At 38.8% G+C, this 26274-nt stretch overlaps 1 protein-coding gene across 1 annotated transcript in view; it reads right to left on the reverse strand.

Annotated features, from left to right (window-relative positions):
- Nucleotides 1-26274, reverse strand: part of CFAP61 (cilia and flagella associated protein 61) — a gene marked incomplete at its 5' end in the record, with an annotated part of 105162 nt that overhangs the window by 71382 nt on the left and 7506 nt on the right. The window contains 10 exons of the mRNA XM_081998644.1: nucleotides 1397-1531; nucleotides 4233-4439; nucleotides 4824-4901; nucleotides 5738-5864; nucleotides 8239-8378; nucleotides 10330-10369; nucleotides 13118-13299; nucleotides 14463-14554; nucleotides 18351-18504; nucleotides 20573-20705. Coding sequence (XP_081854770.1) covers nucleotides 1397-1531; nucleotides 4233-4439; nucleotides 4824-4901; nucleotides 5738-5864; nucleotides 8239-8378; nucleotides 10330-10369; nucleotides 13118-13299; nucleotides 14463-14554; nucleotides 18351-18504; nucleotides 20573-20705 — 1288 coding nt within the window. The remainder of the gene's footprint in view (nucleotides 1-1396; nucleotides 1532-4232; nucleotides 4440-4823; nucleotides 4902-5737; nucleotides 5865-8238; nucleotides 8379-10329; nucleotides 10370-13117; nucleotides 13300-14462; nucleotides 14555-18350; nucleotides 18505-20572; nucleotides 20706-26274) is intronic.

Raw genomic sequence — 26274 nt, forward strand, 5'->3', positions numbered from 1 at the left:
TAGGGATCAACCCCAGATGTCAGTTTTGATAGAACATAGTCTGTCAAAAATCTATAATTAATGCCTGTGCATATGCTTGGATACTTCTACAGTGGCTAGCTTCATTTTTTTTTTCCCAGTAAAACTTTTTTAGGGAAAACCTTGCACATTTTATTAACTAGCAATTCACTAAACTTCTGAGATTTTAAACAGTTATCTCACTACCTGCAACTCTCAGAAATCCTCAGGAAGAACCTGGGAACAGAGGAGACAACAGATTTGCAAATCTCTCAAACACTGGAAGTCTGATTTTCCAGCTCCCACAAAAATGCTAAGATTAGCTCTTCTAGTACAAGAGCAACAGTTCATTTTAAAGATTAAATAGGAAGTAGTTTAAAGAAAAGCATCGGATAGTTTATTCTGGAGAGAAGAGGAAGGCAGGGATGTGCATGTTGAGGGAAGACTGTTCAACAAAGCCAAACTCACACCAATGGCCCCAGCCACGTTCTGGATTTTGCTTTGCCAACTACTGCCTAATTAAGAGTTTTGGATGCCAAAAATTACTAACTGTGAAAAGGACAGCGCTAAAAATATTATATGGGAGCCCATCTCAGCCAACTGGAAGTTAGTAGACAGACATAAAGCTCCCTAATTATGTTTCCTTAGGAAATTACTGCTACCTACTGAGAGTATCCATCACTAATGGTGTTTTTCCTAATATTTCAGCTTTGCTAGTTACTCTTGTGAGGAATCATCTTCACATAAAATTTTAGTTGCTTAAAAAGGTAAGCCAGAATAAGGTGTAAGTTATTTAACAAATGAAATTTTAAGAGACTTTTAATTTAGAACCTCCAGGCTGCATGAGTGCTACGCAAATAAGAATTGTTCAGTAGTGAAAACAATCTTTTCCCTTGCTGCTAAATCATTCCTCATATTTTGAAGTGTTCTTTGAGGATATCTTGTGCATGGAAGAAACCTGACTTTGTGACTGAAAAATAAAATATACTCAAGCAGTTGCTACAGAAATAGTTAGAAGCATGATGTTGTCTTTTTTTCCACTTGCAGAACATAATACCTATATAAACTTACCAGGAAGAAGGGCTAAACAGAAAGTCAGAGCACTTAAAACGTGTTGGGAGCTTGAAAGTAATGTCATGAAAAAATACTGTTAAAATGTAAGCATTTAGTATGTAAATGTTATAGTTCAGTGATTGCTGTTCGTAACGTGCTTGAAATTCAAGCTTAGGAGAAGCGATGGTCGCACAGAAGCAAAGCTGGGGTTGTAAGGGTATGGACACCATGTTCAGTGTAATTAAGAAGCAACCTATCAACACTAAGATGGTAATGCCATCCCATCTGCCAAACCCTGCATTAGCTGGCACTATGCCTCTTGCCTGCTGCCGCTTCTGTTACCCACCTGATCCTTGGAGACCTGCTCTGATGGAGCATTTATGCCAAGCTCTTCCAGAGGATAGACAATCTGTCGTCTTGGTCGCACGGGAACCATGTAATGAAGGGCAGATGTCAGGGAATGGGCACAGGGATTCTGAAACTGAAAGACAGCGATCTATATTTCAGCGGAGAGAATGTCAGAACAGTGCATCACAGATGTCTGTTGTATGGCTTTGCAAATACAAAATTCTTACTCTGTTGGCTAAATCTGAGAGAAAAATCAGCAAATAAACAAACATACTCAGAGCAGAGGAATGAATTGCAGATAATTCCTGACACTAATGAAGATAATTATGAGAGTAATTACATTACTATCTCTGTGGGAATGACAGATAAACAAGTGGTTTGGTTTATGGGATTTTTCAGCACAAGTATTTTCCCCAGGAGGATATTTTTCTCCATAGTGATCATGAATCAGCTTGATTTGACCTCATTAAGCTATGTTATCTGCTTACTGCTAACCTTTGCTTATTTGGCAAAGAATCGTTATGAATTTATATAGAAATTCTATACCGACTGAAATGTCAATTTTATGTGAGTGATAAATGTTAATAAACTGGCATAAACTTGAAGTGAACAAAACCCCTAATGCTAATGTGAATAGCATGGATCATTAGAAACAGCTATATTCCATTTATTACAGCATGACTGGCTCTGTCATAATCTGCAATATGAAAAGGGGAAAAAAAAAGAATTACAGGAAATAGAGAACGAACATTAATAAAAACTAAATTACACTGAAGTAGCGTTCCATCCACAAATATTGAAAAAATTTGATGGTACTATGTTGAGGACTGAGTAAAATATCACATTTACCACTTATTAGAAAGCAATGGTAAGCTAAAGTAACTTAAAGGAACTCTTGTAGCCTGGAAATCTGGAATCATTAGTAAGATTTAACTTTTCTCTTCCATCCACTGCCATTAAACTGCATTTTCGTAACTGCCTCTTAAGGATCTGAGAACCTAATGCTACGCAAGGCCATTGGTTCCTCAAGAGAACATTTAATAGAACTCCAGATAAGTGCACTGCACAGGAAAAAAACATCCTTCTGAAAATGGACCTATGTCTAACCTGTCAGAATTTCTATGTTAAAAATGGTGGCAATTTCAAAGACACCCAAGTCACCGAGGACAGAATTCATCTCAGTCACCATCTGAAAGCTAGGTGCTTACTTCAGCTAGCAATGCAGACACCCCCCCAGAGTTAGAGAAGAGCATCTCCAGAGGGCAATTCTTTCCATCCTAAGATAGGTAGTTATGATTGATGGGTGAACTGTCCTCTGGATGCACCGTGTTTTCTCCATTAAGGCTGGCAGGAGCCTAGGTGATTAAGCTGGGCCAGATAGCAGTTTAGATGGCTACACATCAAGGAGTTGACGCATTTGACAATTTTACCTTGTGTTCTCTTTTCTGACATGAGATTGATGACAAGACAGATACATGAGTATTTTTGAAAGAATCTTTTCTTTTCCTTCCATAAATTACATTCTTCTCTGAAATGGATTTTCTCACACAGCATTAGGTTCTTATTGTTCTCCTGTGGCACTTGCAGAAACACAAGTCACATTTTCAGTGATGATGAGGTGCCTAGGTGCCATTGACTTTCGATGAAACACAGTCTAGAGTACCTAACTCAACTTTTGAGGGGTCCTTATAAACCACCTATATGCGTTTTTAATTTTATCCCCTTGCATTTACTCATTCTATGTTATGTGCAGTGACATCATTCCTTCTTTCTTCCCTGCCCTCCACTTTGTCCTGAATCTAAACAAATACTGTTACCTCTCAAAATTAATTATGCAGCTGAGTGGCAGTACGTGGGACAGTACAACTTGATCAGGTTCTATTATTATTAAACTGTGACAGGAAATACAAATCATTAATACAAGATGCGATATGTGCTTTATACCTTGTCATCTAAAACCTGACTGGTAAATGATTTGCAAGTGACAAAGGTATACCAAGTGCACTAGCATGTTAAAAACAATTCACTAAAAACTGTCATGTTGGTCTCCTCAGTTGATGAGCTGCAAGTTTCTTGTTTCTTCACCTATACATCCAACACAAGGGCAAGAAAGGAAGTCAAACACAAACTACAGCTTGCAACTCAGACACAGGGTCCTAACTTAGGCAGGAGTGGGAATACAGGATGCTTGCTATTGGGAATGGACAGGAAAGGGCAGAAACTTGACTATCAGTACTACAGCACATTTATGGAGGGGGCTGACAACGCACAAGGCAACAGCAGTACACAAATTTTATATGAGTAAGCAGCAGATATACTGCCCCCAGAAACAAGTGAGGAGGTAGCAAACAAATTACTCCTCTACTGTGCTGCTCCCAGGACAACACACTAACCTGTGTAACTTAAGACATCTGACCACGTTTAGAGAACAGTTGCCCTAGGATTCTCTAAATTCAACTGAGAAACAGACACCTGCAAAGAGTGACACTACTCAGAAGCAGCCACTCCCTAGGAAGAGCTCTTCTCTCTTCACAGACTAGGTAAAGAGCCAAGGCCAAGTACACTTCAAATTTCTGCTCCTCCACACACTTACTGAAGATACTGTGTAAGTCTGGACTCACATGCACTACTGAGCACGCTGCGGACTAACCCTGCTATGCAACAGCTATGTCCATGAGTGCAGATTATATCATACCAGAAGAAAAGAAAGTACAATCTACTGCAGGTTGCCAAGAAAGTTCCTGTTTACTATCATTCAGAGAAGCCAAGAGAAAAATAAAGTTAGAAAAAGTGACAATATTTAATCTAAGAAATACAAATAAGTTTTTCCTTACCTTGCCTTCCACATACTGTGGATAAATAGGATAGTAAAGAGAAGATTTGTGGGCCAAGCGAAGAATCTCCTTTAGAAAGTGTTTTGTATAGTGATGAAATATAGGATTTAAGACAAAGTGGTAAAGATGTCCATGTTCCTCTTGCTGGTGGTGATTAAAATAGATAAAATCTTCGATGTTGTAATGTGATCGAATATACTCAATATCCTGGAAAATAAGAGTTTGTAAGTCAGCAGTGATGAAACAGCTACATTTGCAATATTTTAGTGAGTGCAAATTAGTTGCTTTCTGTCAATTAAGGAACTAAATTTGAACACAAAAATTAAGTGCCTTTGAGAGTTGTTCTCAATTAAAGCACGCTGACTGAAAATATATTTTTTAAAAAAAAATCTTTTCACTGTACCAAAATCTATTCTTGCAGCTTGCCCACCTTTATTTACAGGGCATGCATATTTGACGCTTTTACAACAATGTCTGATACAGGTTAATAGACATTCACGGGGCGGGGCAGGGGAAGCAAGCACGAAACTCAGCCTTAAGTGTTGAGGGCTAAGCGTTCCAGTTTTCATACAATACAGAAATAGAATTTACCATTTCATCTCTAATGATAGAAATGCCAACTATTTGATCCAAAACTTCTGCTATGAAAGCCTGTACTGGGGTCCCATCCTGCAAGGCAAAGGCAACATAAGCACGTTTCCTATTTCATTAGTAATCTTTCTTTTTAATCATAGCTGTATTTCACCACATGATCACAGTTAAAATGCTTTCCTCCCAGTACACATTCTACACAGTACCCCGGTTTAGCCATTCTTCCTTAACTCAAGGCATAACATTTAAACAGTGTATATGGCTGGACTCTTGACCATGCAGAACTTTACTCAACTAAAGTTTCAGTTAGGATCTAGCTGCTACAGAAGTGCTATAAGCTCAGTCCCTTATGTAGTCCTGGGTTAAGTTCTGATCTTAGGAAAGAATATTAATTAAAACAGATACTCTCCATCAATACTTGCATAAAATGGATTTTCCTACAGCTGCACGATTGGTAATGATAGTGCTTGTTTTTTTGTCTATGCATCACACAAGAAAAATGCAGATGTTCCCTACTGTCTGATGGGCATATGACTGGTCACATCATCGGAAGGAGAAAGAGGGCCCCATCATGTGACAAAACACAAGTACATACTAATCACACAACCAGATGTAGAAGAAAAAGCAACAATGCAAATCAGGCTGTGGGTGGCCAAAAATGCATCCAGTCTATTTCTGTCTCTGCATTTGAGGAGTCTCCGAAGAGGAAGGGTAGTTTGTATATGCCACAGGTTTAGATTAACTGTCAAGTCAGGCCAAATACAGGCTATATCAACTGTTGGTACTGACTTGAGTACCTATATACTATATATATATATATATAGTATACTAGTTTAGAGTAATATAATAAATTCTGGAAGTTTTTACCAGTATTTATCCATTCTCTTCTAAGTATAGTTGCAGCAAATACTCACTGGATCCCTGCGAGCCAGTGTAAATATCTTTAAGTCATTCAATATACTTTCATTCAAGCTAAGGGTTTTAATGAGCATTTTGACACCAAGTAGGTCATCGGTTGTTGCGCTTCTCACATTAAATGACCTATAAAAAAAAAAAAAGGAGTAGCAGTTCACTCTGTGACAAATTAAAGATGACAATTCCCATGCTTAAGACAACATGCCTTCCACAAGCACTGAACACATCTTTCAGAAGTGGAAATTGATTGCTATACGACTATTGTCCCCACGAGCATGCTGTCTTCCTGCCACTTCACTGAGCCCAGCACTTGAGCCTTTCTCACCACCCATTGGCAATTGTACCAATAATGAACTACATTTTTAATATGATGAAAAACAGAACATGCAAAACATCGAAACTATTTTTTTCTTAAATTAACAAAACCACCAGATCCACTGTGAGTATGAAACAGTAGGAAGGACTATCCAAGGTCTGTGCTCATTTCTCTTCCAGCAATGAATTAACTCACTCTAGATGCCCAATTCCTTTGACTGCTCAGAGACCAGGATGCTATTATTATTATTATGCTTTTTAGCGAAAATTGAAGGAAAGTATCCATTAAGCATTTCAGCCTATACCTTGTCATCTGTTATTTTTTTCTCCTTCACTGTTAAGTAGCAGACCTATACTTCCATTTGCTGCACTCTTCCTTTTTGTGTACTTAACACTTCTTCTTATTCCTTTTACAACCCTTACTAATCAGTATCTCACTTTGTGCCTGTGCCTATTCTGATTTTGCCCTTTCATGTCTCCATATTCCCATCTTCTTATCCCTGTTTTTCTTTTAATCCATTTTCTTTGACTTTCTTTTCACTTACATGCTTTTCAAAAGCCCTTGGTACAAGTACAATACATTGATCTTTCACTTTTCCATATTTTGGTTTTATCTAAGAGAGTACCTGCTGTTGTGCACTGAGTTTTTTGTTATTCAGAAACTTTGCCAAAGCTTCATCTGGCTTCTTCCACAGCTTTTCTGATCCTGAACCTCAATGGAAGGCTATTTTTCCTTACTTTCCTGCACAGCTGCAGGAGGGTTTGGAAAATGCTACTAATGATCCCAGTCTGTTTTCATGGGAGGGCTGGTGTCATTTGGAATATGCACAATTTAATCAGAATTATAAGGGTTTTTTTAAAAACCTTGATAACAAGTTTAATTTTGACCAAAATTGCAAGAGGACGTATGACTACCAATCCTACTGGTGGATTACTGAACAGCTGTGACTGAGATTAACAGGAATTACTCCAGTGGCCTTCTCTTCAGCCAGCTGGATTCTTACATAGTACACAGAAGCCCAATTTCATCCCATGGTAAAAAGCTTCTGCACAGGTCCAAGAGAAGCTGGCCAGTTCCTGCATGAGCTATTTGTATACCACCAAAGGTGATTAAGTACGCAATTAAAACAGAAATATTTCTCTGAAACCATGCAGTATTTAGCTACATTAAGGGGAGGAAAAAAAAAAAAAAAAGAGAAAAATCTCTAACTGTGCCACAATTTAAGCTTGGTGTTTGGGCCAGTATATGCTTGTTATACAAAGCAAGCATTGGAACACTCATGCCACATAACAGAAGTCATAGCAAGAGAGGTTTGTGTCCCAGTTCACCAGTATTTCAGACTACTGAAGTGTTCAGAGTACCACAGAAATTGAAAGGTATGAAATAAATGATTCAACACAAAAAATGAGACAAATTATGTAAAATACTCAACAATGAAGCTACTGCTGTGTGCTGCATGTTCCAGAAATGCATTACTGCATTTCTCTTGAGAGTTATACCAGGTTTCCAAGAATTAAATCTCCACCAGGCTTTCAAGTATCAATGTTACACAACCTGACCCAAGCCCAAAGTGCCAAAAGCTACACAATATTTCTCTGTTGGCCTTGGTCTGCAACAAGGTAACTTGAAGAAGCTATTTGTCCACATCAGTGTTCATTACCTTAGTACCCTATGTACAGATTTTAAATGTGTCATCTCATTGCACTTTGGACTTACTTAAAGGAAACTACATATAAATGTCAGCAGTCAGAAGACTGCTTGCTTTTACATTTTTAATTGTATCATTTTTTGTTTCATTAAAAATCATGTCACTAACTACTTTATTTCATTGAAAATATAAGACTACTTCTACATTTCCTAGTATAGTGCTGTGTGGAGGTATGTCTGAATAGGCTTAGGATTCACTCCAGAACAGGAGGCAAGACAGCTGCAATGACGCTACTAAACACTAAGTTATTAAGCTCTGCTCCTAATTGCTCCAGGCACAGTCCTGTGCTATTCAACTCTACCATTTTGGGGACTCAAGCTACCATTTTTGCAAGATGTGTGCCATACCATGCAGAACAGCAGCTTGGTCTGAGATAGCAAAGGAATACCCATCTGGTGCAAGGTTGGATAACGCAAGTATATTCCATAAAAGTAGTTCAGAGGACCTAATCTGTCGTCACAAGGCACATGACTCACTTGAGCAATCCCGCACGGTGGAACACATAAAGCTCATGACCAAGTTTGGAAGTACAGAAAGGGACAACCCGAACAAAGCTCTGGATCAGGTGGAACTCTGGTACGTGATGTGGCACGAGGATGACACAGAAGTCCTTGTCCTGAAAAAGATTTGCAGACAATAAAGGCTCCTAGCAATCTCAATGTAAGCTTTACACAAAAGCTTCCAACTCAAGAGGATAGAAGGAAAACAAACTGAATGCAGTGCTTACAATGTACATACACTCCAAGCACTGCCCTACCCAGATGGCTTTATGCCTGGGCAGCACAAAGGAACTGATGAGCTCAGTATTAAGTTGGCTCACAGAAACAGGTTTTTTTAGCTCCCATAGTAAAGGTTTATTAGTTAATATCCTGACATTCCCCAACAGTCCCTTCTTCCCACTCCCCTCTCTTCTTCCTCAGTAAAACAGAGTATTTCAGTTGGAAGTGACCTACAATGATCATCTAACCCAATTGCCTAGCAGGAACATAATCTCTATACCCACACGTTTACTTTAGTGCTAGTATTTTCCCTTAAAAGGTCCTTTTTTCTACCTTACTATTCTTCTGCAGTGAAATTTCAGGACAATGTATGTCTGTCTGGGACCTTTTGCACGTTTGAGTCCAAGTGAGACCATCAACTAGAGCAGCATGTCCTAAAACCCTGAACAAACAGCCAGTGTGTGTACACAGATTGACTTTGCATTGCATGCACAGTAGAGTCGATGAATGCAAGTTTGTATACGTACAGTGATGTCCAGCATGTCCCGAATTTGGCACTGCTGGCATGCATGCGCTGCAGGGTGCATATGCGTACAAAGACAGTCATTTGGCAGCCAGTGTAATTGTTCAGAGACCTGCGCCATAAAGGCTGCAGAGGTGCAAAGGAATGCAGGAATCTCCACTGAATGCTCTCAGATGAAAGACAGCATCCTCCAGAGATGAAACTGCATGCCACAAATAACGTTATCCATTCAAGCTGTTCAAGCACTCCCTTCCACCAGTCTCTCTATTGCTTTTTATTGAATACACATTTTAAGATAATCCTACTGCACACAGGGATGTTGAAGAACTCTGACAATTCAGAAAGACGCTTCATACAGCATGATACATGCTGAGAGACTCCCAAGTAGCAGAGATCTGGAAGACGTTTAATTGCTTTGCTCTGGCTGATTATTTTATGGCATTTTTTCAGTAGAAAGATATTACTTAAATCACACTCCTTTTCTTCTCTTTAAGCATACTATGTGATTTAATTTTTCTTACTGCACCTGGTGATTCCATCATGACATTTTGTTTCAAGGAGTGACAGCTGCATTGTTGGCTTGGATAAATTACTTAGGAGATTTTAAATGTTTTCTGTGTTCACTTTCTCTTAGAACCTTCTTTGGCAGTAAGCAGCATTTTTGAACATGCTGATATTTAGGGCCAAGTCTACGTCTCTGGTCACCAGGACCTGTCTCTAAGGGATGCTACCATGCAGTAATTTGTAGCATGAATTTATAATGCACACCACAGTGTGCTAACTGTCTCAGAAAGTGGACTTTGATATCTCAGATAAAGATTGATCACACAGGGCATTAGTGTGAAATAACTACTACACTGAAAATTCACATCCTTATTTGTTGCACATTAGCTTTGCCCTAAACATAAGCCTTCAGCACCACTGTTTAGGCTATAGGTAAATACTACAGGTTTCCTTAATACTGCTGTTTTCTAGGCTTTAACTCCACCTCCTTTAATGTATTTTCCCTGATTTTATTTTTAAATTTAGGTACAGTATGGTTCTATATATGATTTTAAAGAAGTTTGAAACATTTGCTTTCTAAATCTGCATCTCAGAAAAGTCCCTATGGAACATAAACAAAGGACTTATGTAAGTCCAAAAGCAGACAAGGAGAAGAGTCAAACTCCTCAAGGTAACTCAGCCCAGGGTAACTAGCCCTAGCATACTCCTGTGAGCCACTGATCTACTCGGGCATCACATCTAAATACTCTGGCCAACAACAGCACTACCATCCCATCACATGTACACATGTGCACAAACTGTAAAACTGTAATTATACATACTGGAAAAAGCTTGAAAACGTAATGCAAAAAATCCAGCGATCTGCAACCAAGAGTAAACATTGTTAAATAAAGCACATATCAGACAGATCCTATACATTTCAATATTTACATCCCCATAAGTGCAAGGAACATTTACTCACAGCACTACACAGACAGTCCTGCTACTTCAGCATAAATCAACTGCAGATGTTGCATGCTGCACATCAGTTGTTGACTTCTAGTGCTTAAAGCATTACTACTATCAAGAATAAACGTGATATCGAAGAGCTCTAAACCCATTAGTTATGCTGAAGCTTTATAAAGTATTTTTCTACCACACAAAATGTGTCTTTTGAAGAAATTCAATACAGATACATATTACCTAAAAATACTGACAAAACCCTTCCTCCCTCCAGACCTGTAACTAAGTGCCCTTTAGTTACTTCACCAATAGTATTACTGAATAAAAAAAGAAATAATTTCTAATTAAAATATTTGTGATTGAATGAAAACTTTAAAAAAGACCTGTAAGTACAGATCTGGATCGGGGTATTATATATTCACCTATATAATACATAATTATGACTAGTTAATTGAATAGCTAAATGGGGGGAAAGGAAAATGCCATTGCAGTGTATTTTTCTATTCTCTGGTATCCAGCACCTTCTTGGCAGCAAGGAACACAAGAATGTAACCAGGAGATTTTTCAAGGGTCTTAAAAAGGCATCAAATATCTGCAGATAGACTAGAAATTTAGTTCCTTTGCATTTCACTTTCAACGCACTAACAAGCTACATAACAGCTCTAGATTTAAGAGAAGGAAACATTTAGCAACTTTACTGGCTAACACAAATTCCTCAGTGGTAAAATTCCCTCGAGGGCTAAGATGCAATCATACCTACGCTTCAACCAAACTACTATTTCTGGATCCACGCTGTGCAAGGTTAGCAGCAACTCCTTCAGGACAAGAATCTGAGATACAGTCAGGATTGCCTCATGCCATCCTTTCAACATATTCACTTTTCTAATGTTTCTTTTACAAGCAGGTGGATCAAGCAAATCCAAGCTAGGGAAGCATACAAGGAAAATATTTGAACACACCAAGATCTACAGATTCCTCAGCTCTGAGGAGAGGATATTGCATGAATTAATCTTAGGAGAAGTCTTCAGAAAGGAATGCTGTCTTCTTCACAGATACCCATCTTGGAATCCAAACTGTTCCAGAGATGTCTCCAGGGGAAAAAAAAAAAAAAAATGGGACCGCAGCAAATGATAAACACTGTGAAAGTGTCTCAAACAGAAACAGCAGCGGTGCAAATGAAGGACAAAATGTCACAAGGGGGCAAAAAAGTGACAGATCCTTCTCCTAAGCAGGATACTACGAGCTGAGAACTCAACTAGTCTACAGAGAGATTATTTCCCAACACAGGTATAGATCACTGCTTTGAATAGCTATTTCAGTATAATGGAGTGATTCCAAAGGAAATCCCTCATCTCAGTATTCTCTTAACATAAAGTTATTTTATTCTGGAATAATTATCTTGCTTGAATTTTATTTTAGACTAGATCGTCCATAAATTAATTATTCCAAAATGGACTCTCTGCAGTGTGATTGTTCTATTGCACGTATATCGATTGGTGTTTCCAAGTACACCACAGACTTTGAGCATAGCACTTCTCTCTCCTTTTCTAACGAATTTGAGCTATATTACTCAGTAAATATGTACCAAGAAGGCTATGTGTTTGCTTTGGTAACTTAGGATATTTGCATTTGTAGCAGATTCAGTGTTAATCCCTTTGGGTAGGCCCCCTCCTTAATCAACAAACAGCTTAATACATGGAATTAGTTTTCAAGGAGATCTGATTTTTCTTCTTAATGAAGTTTATTCCTAAATTTCCTTTAAGTCAGGTAAGTTCAGAAGTTGTCAGTCACCAATGACTACTACAGGTAGAAAGATGTTTTTTAAAATGGTACTACAGTTGTCAAACTCATCATCTACAAAGTCCTTGCTACTGATACCTTGTGTCTCTAGAAATCACAGGTATTTAGAAGTGTGGAAGACCTTGGGTGTTCTCAGCCTCTTTCTGTCTGCTTTTTCTAAGTATCTATATGCTTTAATCTTTCTTTCTTTCTAGGATCTATACACAAGAGCAGAGCTTATTTATAATCAGAAAGGGACAATGTTCCTGGACAAGCTTTTGCTGATGTGGTTGAGTATAAGTTCGCTCTTCAAGGTTGCAGAGAAATTTTTGGGAAAAAAAAATGTCTAAGCCACATTTATAGACCTATTCTACTCCACCAGGATCCAAGAGTCCAAGGTCAGCAGCAGCAACCATTTTAAGATAAAAAGTCTTTGTCTTGCCCCTACTGTAGTGGAATCAGTTCTCTCTGATGGGAGACAGAGTGTTTAGAAATGAGAACATTTAACTGCAGCATTAAAAACAGTTTTATTGCCCCATGAAATGGGATGATCATTACTGTAACATCTAGCTCTTTTTGCAGTTAGCCAGTTTTGGAATTAATGTTTCTTCAGAAGAAGAAGTGGCCTTCTTCCACAATTGCAACTTGCATTTTCCCAACAAAAATAAATTTTTAACCTTTTGTCCCCACAGTCCTACCAGAAATGGGAAGCTGCAGCTGGAGGTTGAAAATTTCAGTACGTTATTAGTGAAGGTAAAAGAAATGGAAAAGGTCAGAAAAAAATCCAACCAAAGTGCAGAAGATGCTATCGCTTTCAGATTTGTCCTAAAAATGTAACATTGAAAATTGTCAAGATTGGGAAACCAGTAACTATTCATCCATACTTACCTAGTTTCATGCTCCTCATCAATACAAAACAGACGGATACGGAAAGCATTTGAAGCTCCTCTGTACACTGGATGAAAAGCACCTTTTTCTTCAGTCTCAAGGAGAAGTGTTGCTGAGGCTTTGAAATCTTTGACATCACCTAATGGCTGTTCAGCACACGAAATGGTAACAGCTCCATCCTTCTGCAATAATAATAGACAAGTGATCACTTACAACATTTCAGGAAGTATTTTCATTTTTTAATTAAAAGATCTTGCATCATTCCTATCTTACAGCATTCCAGGCAGACACACAGGGATGTACTTTTTACTTGTCACACTTTGATAAACACAGAAGTTCAAGGAGGTATTTTTAATGTGATATCTATCTGTTTCTGAAACACTAGATAAAAATGGCTTTTAAAAATACATACATTCTTGCTGAATATATTCAATATATTCACAAACTAATAGCTACCATTAGAGTCCCTTTGTAAGGCAATACAATATTTGTCTCTCAGAAATATTTCTGTATAAGAATATTTGCTTCCAGATGCGTATTGAAAATAGTGAAAGCTGAAAACATGTTATGTTAAAGAAAATGGGGTCAATGCAGAGAATATTGTGGAAATGGAAAGGAACAATAATGGGAAGAAAATCAGAGTAGCTTTGATACAGAAAGAGAGACTAAAAGACAGATGCAACCATTTAAAGTTTCTCAGGATAAATTCTCTGCTGATTTATGCTGCACCAATACATTTCATAGTAATGGTCTTGTTATCAAGTTGATCTTCAGTCAACAGAAGAGGCACAGATAGAACATGCGTCCTTTAGCTGCTATAAATTACAGGGGAAAACTGAAGCTGCATTGCTGCTTTTCAGCTTTGGTAGCTTTCCATCAGTAGATTTTTAGCTCCATAACGCAGTCAAGTCAAAACTTCAGGACTCGCAGATCTTCAGAGTAAGAGGACTCTTGCCCTGTCTGTTACAGTAATGCTCTCTCCACATCTGTCGAGGAGCCCACTCAAAGCTGTGCTTCCACATGCCTTCACTCCGCAGCAGACCTGCACAAACAGACCCCCATCCTTTTTCTCCACTCAGTGCCACTTTATTCCCACCCCCGTGCTGTCTGGATGTTCATGTGGAACTGGATGGGAATCTTGTCCAATGAATCAACTATAACCACCTCCTACCAGATCCTAGCTAGAGCAGCTTCCGATCTATGCACAACAGCAAATGTAAGTGTGGGCCCATGCAGAGGACAGCGCAGGAGTGGAAATAATAAGCGTTGCTTGTCCTAGTAGCCTCCGCCTTTGCTTCATATTAGCTTTGAAAGTTATCAGCATTGCTGTGTACAGCAGTATTACCTGCACAGCTGCATCCTCATCATGAATATGCTCAAAGTTTCGAGATGAAACAGACTCTGTTTCTTCACTTGTTTGCTTGCTTTTATCATCATCTGAGTAATGAAGAAGAATAAATGCATCAGGCTTAAAAATGCAAGCTTAACCTTCAGAATCACAGCAATAACTAGAGTGTGCCAGACTACCTCTATTACACAAGGAATGCTCACAATAGTAGGGACCACAGGCTTTGGTAAGCTTTTAGACATCAGCAGTGTAAAAAAGAATAAAAGAGCTCCACTCCAAATAACCACCAAAATCACTAAAGCAAAGTGTCAAGCTGCTGTCTTTTTAGCGCCTGAACATATCAATAGTTCTGCCATTCCTTAAATCGTCACCTCCCTAATTTTACAGATATGTTCACAGTTTGTTTTTATATTTAAAAATAAAGCCTGAAAATAAGTTTTAACTAATAAACTCTTGAAATGTAGGTATCACTGCTGCAGAAAACACATCAGGCCAGGACAACCCTTGCAATTGAAAGCTCTAGTAACACAAGGAAGTCCAGTTTCTCAGCTGCAGGAGGAAGAATAAAAACTTCAGAAAACCCAGCACAACAGAATCCTTCACTCCTTTCTCTGAACTTTACCTTGGGAATTCCATCTAACCTACATTTACTGATAAGCATTCTTCATAGAGTAATGAGGTGGTTTTTTTTTTTAAAAAAAAAACAACCTCAAAGGTTTAAAATAATTTAGCTGAAAGTATTTTTGAAATTCTGTTATCTGAAAACCTGTTTCTGTGTTAGTAGAAAAGAATGCAGATGCAATATGCAGGGCAAGAAGAAACACAGGGGTTAGAAATCATGGTTTCTCCAGGGGTATCGCAGATGTGAGACTTCACAGAAATGATCAAATGTCGTCTTGATTAACCCAGCTACATATCTCATTATAAACAGCCTTGCAGGTGTCAGAAGTTAATTAATACAAGTCTCTTGTTGTCATGTAAATATTGATACGTTGTTTCTGACTTTATACTAAAATGAAATCCCTTAATGGCTCCACCATCCACTACTGTCAAATGTAGCTGCATCACTGTTTACATACATGCTGTACACAAGTGACTGGGAAGAACATAAATACTGTTGCACTAAATGAAGACAGACACAGGAACAAACAGAAAATTAAAATAATTCAGTGATTGCTGGGTTGTTAGCAGAGGTAACAGTCTGCAGGATCAAGAAGCCAGTTCACCATGAAGCCTGATGAAAAGCCCTTGAATCATTCCCACTGCATCATAATGTTTTCTGGCGACTAATTCGTGACACCATATAGAGTAACAACCAAATTACTGTAATTACTCTGAAACGTAAGTGGCATATCAATATTGTGTTAAAGACAGATTTTTGTATACTCTTTCATTATTATTCAGTATTACATTTCAAAAGGAAAAATAATATCAACCTGTGGTCCCTACTTACAAGCTAAAGAGCTTGAAAAAATATGCCTTTTTTTTTTTTAATGTGGGAACATAAAATTACTTGACAAAGGAATGCAGCTTGCACTCTAAATTCTCAGCCCTTGAATTCATCAAAAGAACATCCACATCCTCTATTGATGTAAGGTGTAATATGGCTATAAACAAAAAGTCCATAAGTCAAATATGTAACAATCCGTAAAAAGAAATGCTGATTATCAAATATCTATACTATAAAGCATATATGTTCAATATACCGTAACAACTTCTGTAATTTGTGACAACTTAATGCCTTATTGATCTGGTATTAAAAGTTAGAATAATTAATAATTTTATTATTAAAATTTTATTGATGCTTGATTAATTATTAATATTAATAATCAGTAAGAATAGTATACTCCCCCCCCCCTTTCTTTTTTCTTTCTCTGAAATTCAACTACTACAACCTTTAGTTCCATCTCTCTTTTTGGCCATACTGGGCAGGTATAAACAACAACTTTTAATGTTTCAGGACAATCAACACTTCTTAAAGTGTTGTAATTGTTTGTTTACATTTTAAAATGTGCAAAGCTACAACAATAATTTTAATTATTATTCAGTGATAACAGTATTATTCCTGAGCAGTGTATAACCATGACCTAACCCTGATTTTACTATTAAATTTCTAGTGGCTCATTCTCTCTAGGAATAGTATCAGAGTCAGGCTTGTAGCTTATGACACTCAAGTTCCTTCCCAGGTATCCGAGACCATCAGTGATTTGTGCTCAAGCTATATGAAAATGCCTACAAATAATTCTCTTTCCCCAGGCTGCCCTTGTCATTCCAAATAAAGCGATACTACTACTTTTAAAAATCTTACCTGAAGGAAACGCATGCGATTGCAAACTTGTATCAACTATCAAAACTAACATAGTTTTTAAATGGAGAGGAAAAAAGAGATTAACATGTGGGACTGCTAACCGCGTTGATTTATAAATTTCTGAAAAGCACTCAGATGTTAGATCAACAAGAGTCATACAAGAACCTGAATAGAACAGTTGTTTATGCTAAGTTCTCACATTTAGAATAAGTCTCATAGATTTCCAACGTGTTAAAAAAATGTGTAACAGCTGTATTGTTAAAACCTGTAACCACCTACTCATTAAAAGGCTCAGCGGCACAGAATTTGCCACAAAATATGGGCCTACAGCTTGCAATCCCTGGACAAGGAAAGCCGTGAAAGTGTCTAACAGTTTTACCAGAACCGGGTAACAGTCACAGAATGGTTAAGGTTGTAAGGGACCACTGGAAGTCATCTTGTCCAAGCCCTCTGCCCATGCAAGGTCACTTAGAGCAGACGGCCCAAGACTGTGTTCCAACTAGTTCTCAGAAGAGACTATCATGAGTGATCTTCCCCCCTCAGTCTCATTTATGTTTCTACATACGTCTGTCACCTATTTTAAAATAATACTTCTGAAGCTCCAGGAGCATAGAATGATACAGGAGGAGATAGCTGGCTTCCTTCATCTCTTATTTGCAAGAGGCTTCTTTGCAGGGGAGGGGAAGTCCACAGGAGCAGCCCTAAGATTTTTTTTTTTTTTTCTTTCCCTTTTCTGTTCCATGACTGTCAGCTCCAAGATACCAGCTGGTAACTGCTCTGTAGCTCCCTAGTTGACTTTTTCACCTGCTGTTTTGTGTTCAGACAAGCAGATACATAACAACCTAATAGTGTTTTTTAAAATTCCACTACTGATAGTTAGTGGATAGCAAAAGGTTGCCCTTCTGCACAAAAAGCCCTTTGACACTGAAAAATAAAGATGACAAGTGTCATGTCAATGATTTACAGTTATCTTCTACAAACAGGTGACATATTCATGTTACTGTTTTTTACCATTTGCAGTAAGGTGGCTTGTAGATGTGTTGTTGTATCATGCCCAATATAAAAATAAAGAGACAGTCCCTGATCTCCCAAAGTCTTGTAACCTAGAAGACCACAAAAAAAATAAGGAAAGAGAGCAGAAGTGGGACCACAAGGAAATAAGACAACACACGTCAATGGGACAACTTAATAGCCACAGTCAATCAGCTGCTTACCTACTGACAGACATTAGAACCAGATTTCAAAATTAAGTCTTCAATTAATAGTACAACTGTAGTTACCTGATAGAAAATATACCTGATGCTTTAGCTTTCCAAAACTTCAAACCTAGGTTTATCCCATACCTGGTATAGACCAGCTCCTCACAAGCAACAATCACTTCTGAGTCAGAGACCAGGGCTATCAAAATTCTCTCCTGAATTCAAAACCACCAGGCAACCATCTCCAAAATAGATACATTAATTTATGTTATCTTGCTAGTAAACCTATATCTTCTTCTGACCTTTTGCAAAACCTACTCATAAGCTAGGAAAAAAAAAAGCACCTTGGCTCTATCTAGCATTTTAAAATATAGATACCTTCTTGAACACTTGGCTTCTGTGGCATTTTGAGAATATCTTCAGGATGTGGTTTACATAGTCCATGGAAAGGACCTAAGTCAAAACACTCTTGAAACAAGGAAACATTTACTTGAGAACACAAGCTCATGAATCCTACTGCAGTGTCACCATCCTGAAATATAAAAGCAATGTCACACATATGTAAAAGTTGAGCATGTGATTTTAGGTCAGGACAAAAAAATGGAACAAAAAAAAAGTTTGAAACATTAAAGTTAGTGTTCTATCTCTGGCTGAGCATAATATTGTAATAAATACATTGTTATAAATATAATATAAAGGAACTATTTCAGCAAAAGTTAGAACCTTCTTTTTTTTTTTCCTTGTAATATGTGTATTAGGACCTCTATATTAGATGTTATAATTCTTTTGTTAGCTATTACGTTTATACATACGGACCAAATAATGACCTATTGTTTCAATAAAACATTTGTTACAGTAAATAAAAACCATATACCTTTTAACTACCTACCTCCAAAAAGGTACAATTTTTCTTTACCTTAAAGTGCAGCTAAAGTAAAGTCTGGATTTAGCCAGCCATAACAGTTGACTAATTACTAGACATTGCTTTGTAAATAAAATTGTGCTCAAACTGAAAAGTGTATTTTATTTTCCATAGAAAATTATTAATTCAAGAAAGCAATTATATAGTATATAAACAGTATCTAATACAGTATATGGTATGTATTATTTGCAGCAATTGAAGTGCTAAATATTTTAAAGTTCTGGAAAAAATCTAAGAACTAGTCTTAACAAAAAAAAAAAAAAACAACCAACAAAACACACACCTTCGCAGGCATAGAATGACAAGATCCCTGCAATGCTAAAATGGCACGTTACTCTGTATGTTTGACTATTACTGAAAGTTTCCAGAAAGTTGCTGTCTTCAGAAAGAATACACTCCGAAAAATAAGAATTGGCATACTAGAGGTTTTTTGGCTTTAAGCTAAAACAAGTCTAGAAGAAGGAAGGTCTTCAATTTTTAGTACTATATGTAACTTCCCGGTGAAACACACACAATCAAAAATTTTTTCCCCCCCTTAATACATTTAATGAAAGCCTCCTTTATAAACATAATGAAAACTCAACAGCTGGACTTGTATAGCTGTTTTATCAGGCCATCAGCACTCCAATAAAAATAAAATAAAAGTTTAATTTTTTTCCCCCCCTCAAACAACAAGTGATTGTTTGTTTGCCTTGTTTGCGTAACCGAACAAAAGCTGGGTCGCTGCAGTTGTCTGGCTGCTATGTAATTTTAGGCCCAAGGCTCAGCAGAGGCTGATTAACCAATCCATCTACCATATGTGCAAAAAGAGGTTGCCAGCTTCATTCTCTGCAGGGAAAATTGGCATCTATCTTGGGTTTCATGGAGGTGTCTTTCCAATCTGCAGCAGCAGCGGCAAGTATAAACTATGAGGGCCTGAAACACCTTTTGCTGGTATCATATTGAGCTATAAATGTACAACTGAAATGTATTATTTATAAAGATAGCCGTTTCTAATGTGCTATTACACTAATGGTTTATTGTTTCCCATTTGGCTTCCAATGGTCGTGATTACATGGTTAAGGTTTTATAAAATCATTTGCTATAAAAGGCAGACTTCAGGAATTAAGCAGGTTATGTTGCCTATCAGCTTACAATACCAGGCACAATTACTAACACATGAAAATCCTAACAGGAATTTTCAGCAGGATAACTATTACCAGCTCTTTCTTCTTTAAAATAATTCCTGGGTTTCTGTCTTCAATTCAGCAAAAATCTGACTGCCTGAGCCAGGAGATGGAAAAAATCCACAGCATTTTTAACTGTGAAAGTGTTATTGGCTAGTAGTTTTCACATACAGTATTCGTTTTCACTGGGAATAAAAACTGATCATCTATAATGCAAATGTCTAAAATGGCAACATGGTTTCTTCAGGATGGTCTGTTCCATGAAAAGAGCCTACACAGTTACTGGGAATTGCTGCTTCATTTACTTAACAGGAGATATTACTCCTGAAGAAAGCAAAAGACACAAAATACATGGTGGAGGGCACTGCGTGTGTGCAGATCATGAATTCTACCTTCCAAAAGTGAGCTTGTTCTTTTTATTCACTAAGCTGCAGTGTGAGCTGTCACTCACACATGACATCACTAAAGTTATGATTATAATTAGACAAACCCAGAGCTCATGGCAGACTGACCTCACAAACAGCAGCCTTATTTTCTTCATCTTGACATTCTATGAGATCAGCAAGGACATAGTCACTATAGGTTTCTTTCAGAGTCTCACTCTGACGTGTCCAAATTAGCATGAGATCATCATAATCTTCCAACCTACAAAAAAAGCTCTGCCATTAATAGGTCCTCATACTTCTGTTCTACTCCATTAGCATATGGACAAATATTACAAATACCTGATCCAAAGCCTCTACCCACAAATAAATAATTTCACCTAGGACATATCCCCAGCGCACACTAAACTGGGAGCCTCAGTACCAGAGGAGAGACAGAACCACTTCCAAAAGCCAGCACAACCCACCTAAGATCTGGATTGCCCAATAGAGATGCTTATCTTTCCCTAAAAAAATACCAAGGCAGCCCAGTTCAAAATTATCTTGCCTAAGGCATCTCAAGCCAGGTGGACCTGGGCTATAGGCCTTGTTTAAAATAATTATATTCAGTGAGCCCAATGATCAGTTGGTTAGAGTTGGCAGAGATCTCAAAAAGCAACACCAGTGCAATTTAGAAAATCAGTTCTTTAAAAAAAAAAAAGGAACATAGTGCCTTCCTGTATGGGAGAAACAGTGCTGAGTATTGGCTAGATTACTGTTATTAGAGACCACAGCGTGGGAGTCACCTGGCAGAAATCGAGCCATTATGCCTTTGTAAGGTCAAGTTAATGCTCCGCCATTGAAAAAGATACAAAGGCCAAAGTACAATTATTCTATCCCTCTGCCTCATGAAAGGCTTTCTGCATAGGTGGGAACCTGCCGCATCAAGACTTCAACTGCCTCTACTACTCCAGTCTGTTCTCCATGCTGCCAGTGAGAAAGCTTGGCTGCTTTCCAATCAGTCAAGTTTCAGTGTTAGACTCATACAGGTCCCATACTGCACAATTTTTATTTAAAAAGGCAACAGAGACTCTTTACCATTAAACCACTTCAAAAAAAATGTTACTTCTTAACCAGGATCAATGTATGTCTTAAAAAGAAGTTTCAGTGCTTTTACAAATGCAGTGAAGGAATTAATTAATCATATGAGCTGCGACCACGCCATAATGGCCAATGGCAAACCAGCTCCAACACAGAACTGCTTTCAATAAATGAGTGGTTTCATCTTCTTATCTGTCTGAAAAATGCAAGGATTAAGTGGTCCAACCAACAATTCTGCAACTAAAAGAGTAGTGAGAAGAGTGGGGCTGTGGTGGGCCCTCTCAAAGGAATGACTTTTACTACCAGACTGTGGAGTTAAGAAAACCCTTTCACCTCAGGACCATCAAGTAGACTGCTACTGAATGTCCTTTGGGTTATCTGTTACCACAGGCACAGACACACAAGGAGAACGACGAGCCCCACAGGATAAAGGAATTAAATCAAGAAGAGTAAACAATGCACTTCATCAAACATAGGAATACATTTATGCTGACTGAAAGAGAGACCACCGCAATGGGCTCCTTTGAAACAACAGGTTGGATCCCTCAAGTTACCGAGCGCTCAGGAGACTAACCTGTGGTGGACAACTGCCTTGGGAGAGTCACTGAACTACAGAATCATTTGACTTGGAAAAGACGCTTAAGATCATCGAGTCCAACCGTAAACATAACACTACCAAGCCACCACTAAATCACGTCCTTAAGCGCCTCGTCTACACATCTCTTAAATACATCCAAAGATGGGGACTCCATCACTTCCCTGGGCAGCCTGTTCCAACGCTTGACAACCCTTCCGGTGAAGAAATTTTTCACAATATCCAATCTAAACCTTCCCTGGCGCAACTTGAGGCCGTTGCCTCTTGTTACATGGGAGAAGAGATCGACGCCCACCTCGCTACAACCTCCTTTCAGGCAGTTGTGGAGAGTGACAAGGTCCCCCCTCAGCCTCCTCTTCTCCAGGCTAAACCTCCCCGAGGAGCTCCCTCAGCCGCTCCTCAGCACAACCCCATCACCTGCACCCTCCCCTTCGGAACACGCGTCACCTCGGTTACAGCGTTTGCAACGCTCCGAGGCTGGCCTGTTTTACGAGCCTTCCGAGACTCTCTCTCTCCTCACGAATAGCTGCGACCGGCAGTTTAAAGGCGGGAAGCGCTGCCGCTGCTTTCCCGGGCACCAGCCCCCTCGCGCCCCGCCGGCGGGCTTCTCCTGACCTCTAGCGGCCGCGGGCTGACAGGCCGCCGCCTCGCGCGCCGGGCTCGAATCGGTTGCCGGGCGGGGCTTCCGCCCCGCCGAGGCGTTCCCGCCCTCCGGCGGCCAGGTGACGAGCCTGGGGCCCGCAAGACGGGCGCCGTCCTCCGCCTCAGCGGCCCAGGGCCCGGCGCCGCCGTATGCCTGACCAGTCCTTCGGGTTTATGTGGCCGTTACTGCATGCCGGCAGCGATACCCTCTTCTCCAGTTCCCTCAAATACGGCCTCGAGAGAAAAATACTTTTAAATGGTTCTCTTCTCTTTAAAAGCGTTACATAGTGTAGAAACACATTTCTGAAGATAATTATCAAGGATGACTATTAACATTTCCCTCAGTTTTAGGAAAACACGTGGAGTTTTTTTAACGAGGAATGATTATTAACACTTCCCCCAGTTTCAGGAAAACTCATATTTAGCTTCAGGCTCCTATCGCTCCATTTTGTACCTGCTCGTACCTATAATTTGGAAATCTTCATTCTGCATATGCAGCAATTCAGAAAAAAACCAGAAATAAACTGATTCTCATTTCCACTCTTCACATGTTTCTGGATTTGGAAGAAGCCTTAAAGTTAACACAAGCGGGCCAAAAAAAATTACTTCTAGTTTTACCAAACATGGCCTGAGTTTCCAAGTACTGACCGACCATAGCCTAAGGCTGCAGGACAACCTGGGTGGTATCTAGGTGGTTTTTGCTGCTCCTACACACCAGGACGCCCATGACCTTTTGAGTAAGATTACCCTTCTACTAGGGGCAGGCGACCCATCTTATTTTGATGTTGTTTCTGCTTTTTTATTGTTCAAACACTCCCTTCTTACTCTTCTTGCTCCGACTGCCCCGTGCCGCCCGGAGCGAAGGCCCTGAAGACTGCTCCATCCCTGAGGTCCGTCCAGCGGGTTGGTGGGGCAGGACGGACAGTGAGGGACAGTAATGGAGTCAGTATCCTTTCCATACGCCTTACTAACAGCCTTTTTGGCAGGGTGAATAAATGCATAAACTTGTGACCTTTAGGATGTCCCAAGTCACAGTACTACTCCATCGACCGGGAGTTCCAAATCATTTAATTATTCTTCTGAAGGGTGGTCACCAGATTTTTTCATGCAGTTTTCAAGAAGGCCAACTGGAGACACCAGTAGGGATGAATATCATCACTGCCCACTCAAAACTGAAAACAGCTGCCAGTGGTGACAAATTTCCAAGCCCCATGCTTTTTCATTCTAAGTGAGAATCTTCATTGTAATAAATTATTTCCAAAAGGGAAGAGTACAGAAAATATAACACACCACCAATTACTTACCTGTAGAATTAATTCAAACGATGCAACTAAAATGAAGTTCCAAGAACAATGAAACCCTGTAAAAATGTATAGTAATTCACATTCTTTATATCTCAAACCAAAATAGTAGTCTTCCTCTTATTCACAGGCAGTATCTTCAAGGGAAAAACCACATTAAGGTTTTCTATTACCAGAACTTCACTACTTCAACACAATTAATTAGTAGAGCAAATCTGATAATGTGTTATGAAACCTTGAACAAACTAATTTAGGGGTAAAGAAATGAGACTGTAGCCTAATTGAAACCTGTTTTTTCACTGGGGTAGATAATATACACCCACCACCTCCAGACTGAATGTTTTGCTGATTGCTCCCAGTCCCTTACAGCGTTCTGCTCTGTAAAACACAACATGACACAAGGCCACACATCAAGATGCAGATGGCAATTCTGCCGGCTTGTGGTACACAGAGAGACTGACCTCCTGATAGCCAGTGGGGCTCCACATAACCCCATTCATCTCCCTGCACACTAGAAACTGTAGGAACAGAACTATTCTTGATTTCTGCAATCCTCCACTAGCACCATAGTAAAAAAAAGAAAGAAAGAAAACACAATAGATTTTTTAATATAAAAATACTACAAAATTCCTAGGATGAGAGAGCACAATAGAGGCATTCCACAGAGCCGCAAATTTGTGAGCTCTTACATATATGGCACAAAACCAAGGATGACAGGATCTAACAATGAGATACCAGCAAGAAGCTTAAAAGTAAAAGCTTAGCGGTCTGTGTTCTGGCACACTGCAGATTTAGGTCACATTATAAAGGTCAGATGGAGAGTAACTTCAAAATTAATGGTTAAGCAAAGTATCAGTTTACAGCTTCTTCCCCCTCCGCCTCTGTAAGTGAGGGAAGAGGGAACAGAGATTACCCTAATCTCCTATCATTGACCCAGAACATGTTGCTAGGCAGGTGGCTGGGGACAACTTTCATAGATAAATTTCTAAAGGGCTCCGCTGAACGTTACTATGGATGCCAGCAAAGTACAAAGGTGACTACAGAGGGAAAGGAAAGGCAAAGCATCTACTGCAAACATAATTTAGCTTACTCAGAGAATCTATTGATAGACAATATTAAAGCATGAACTTTATATTGCCAGATACTGTGTAATTTAAGAGGAAAAAACAAACAGTTACCTGTTTAGTTTTCTAATAATTAAAAAACCCCAAATTAAAGTAAATAATTTTCATTTTTCATAACAAACTACAGAAATCCCAGGCAAGTTGGTATCTCTTATGTGGAATATCGGTATGGCCTACGTGGAATTTCCAGTTGTGTCAAAAGTATTTCTATTTATAATATCCAATGGCCATCAAAAGAAAGACTATGATTCAAAGTAAATAAAAACCAAACATAATAGTTGGAATCAAGACATATGGAAAAACTTTAAATCCTCAGGAATTAATTCACCTACTGACGACTTCCCAGTATTAAGGTTCATTCACATGCCAATAGATGGTATACAACTGGAAGGAAATACTCATTAAAAGCCTAAAAAAATGTAGATCAGGTTAGTATGCAAATAATTTTGTAACGTATTGAAGTATCTAGATACTGCAGGATGGTGTGGAGTCGTCAAAGTCAGGCCTCTTTTTCTTAAAATGCTCAGAAATAAAGTGACAGGATATTGCAAACATTGACTACAATTACAGGATAAAGAGCACAATCTGCAGATTTGTTCCAGGCCTATTTGGTAAAATTAAATGTGTGTAAAACATCTCCCAGAGAGACAGGCTTCTGTCAGCATCCAGGCCGAGATGTCAGCATGAATTAACCCATAAACAAACAGGTGTGGATTTACCAGGGAGATACACCTAATGTGGTATTACCATCTGTTAGCACTAGTCGATACGGACCCACACACACACATCAGTATCGTATGATAGTGTGTCCCAAGGATGTGCTTGTCCCTAAACTTCAGTTTCCACTACAAGAACCAGAATTTAATCATATTCCTACTACATAACCACATAGCAACACATTTAGAATGAACAACAGCAACTCCAGAATGAATCAGAATCACATAAAATTATTACCTCATAAAACATTACCCTGCACGCACTCTTCCCACTGTGAAGAGGAAAACAAGTGAACCAAAATGCCATAGATAATAGTTACATTTCAACCACACTACAGGGAACCATCTACACAACTATAGCAGCATATATGGT

This window comes from Phaethon aethereus, assembly GCF_964289735.1.
Source record: "Phaethon aethereus genome assembly, chromosome: 3".
NCBI lineage: Eukaryota > Metazoa > Chordata > Aves > Phaethontiformes > Phaethontidae > Phaethon > Phaethon aethereus.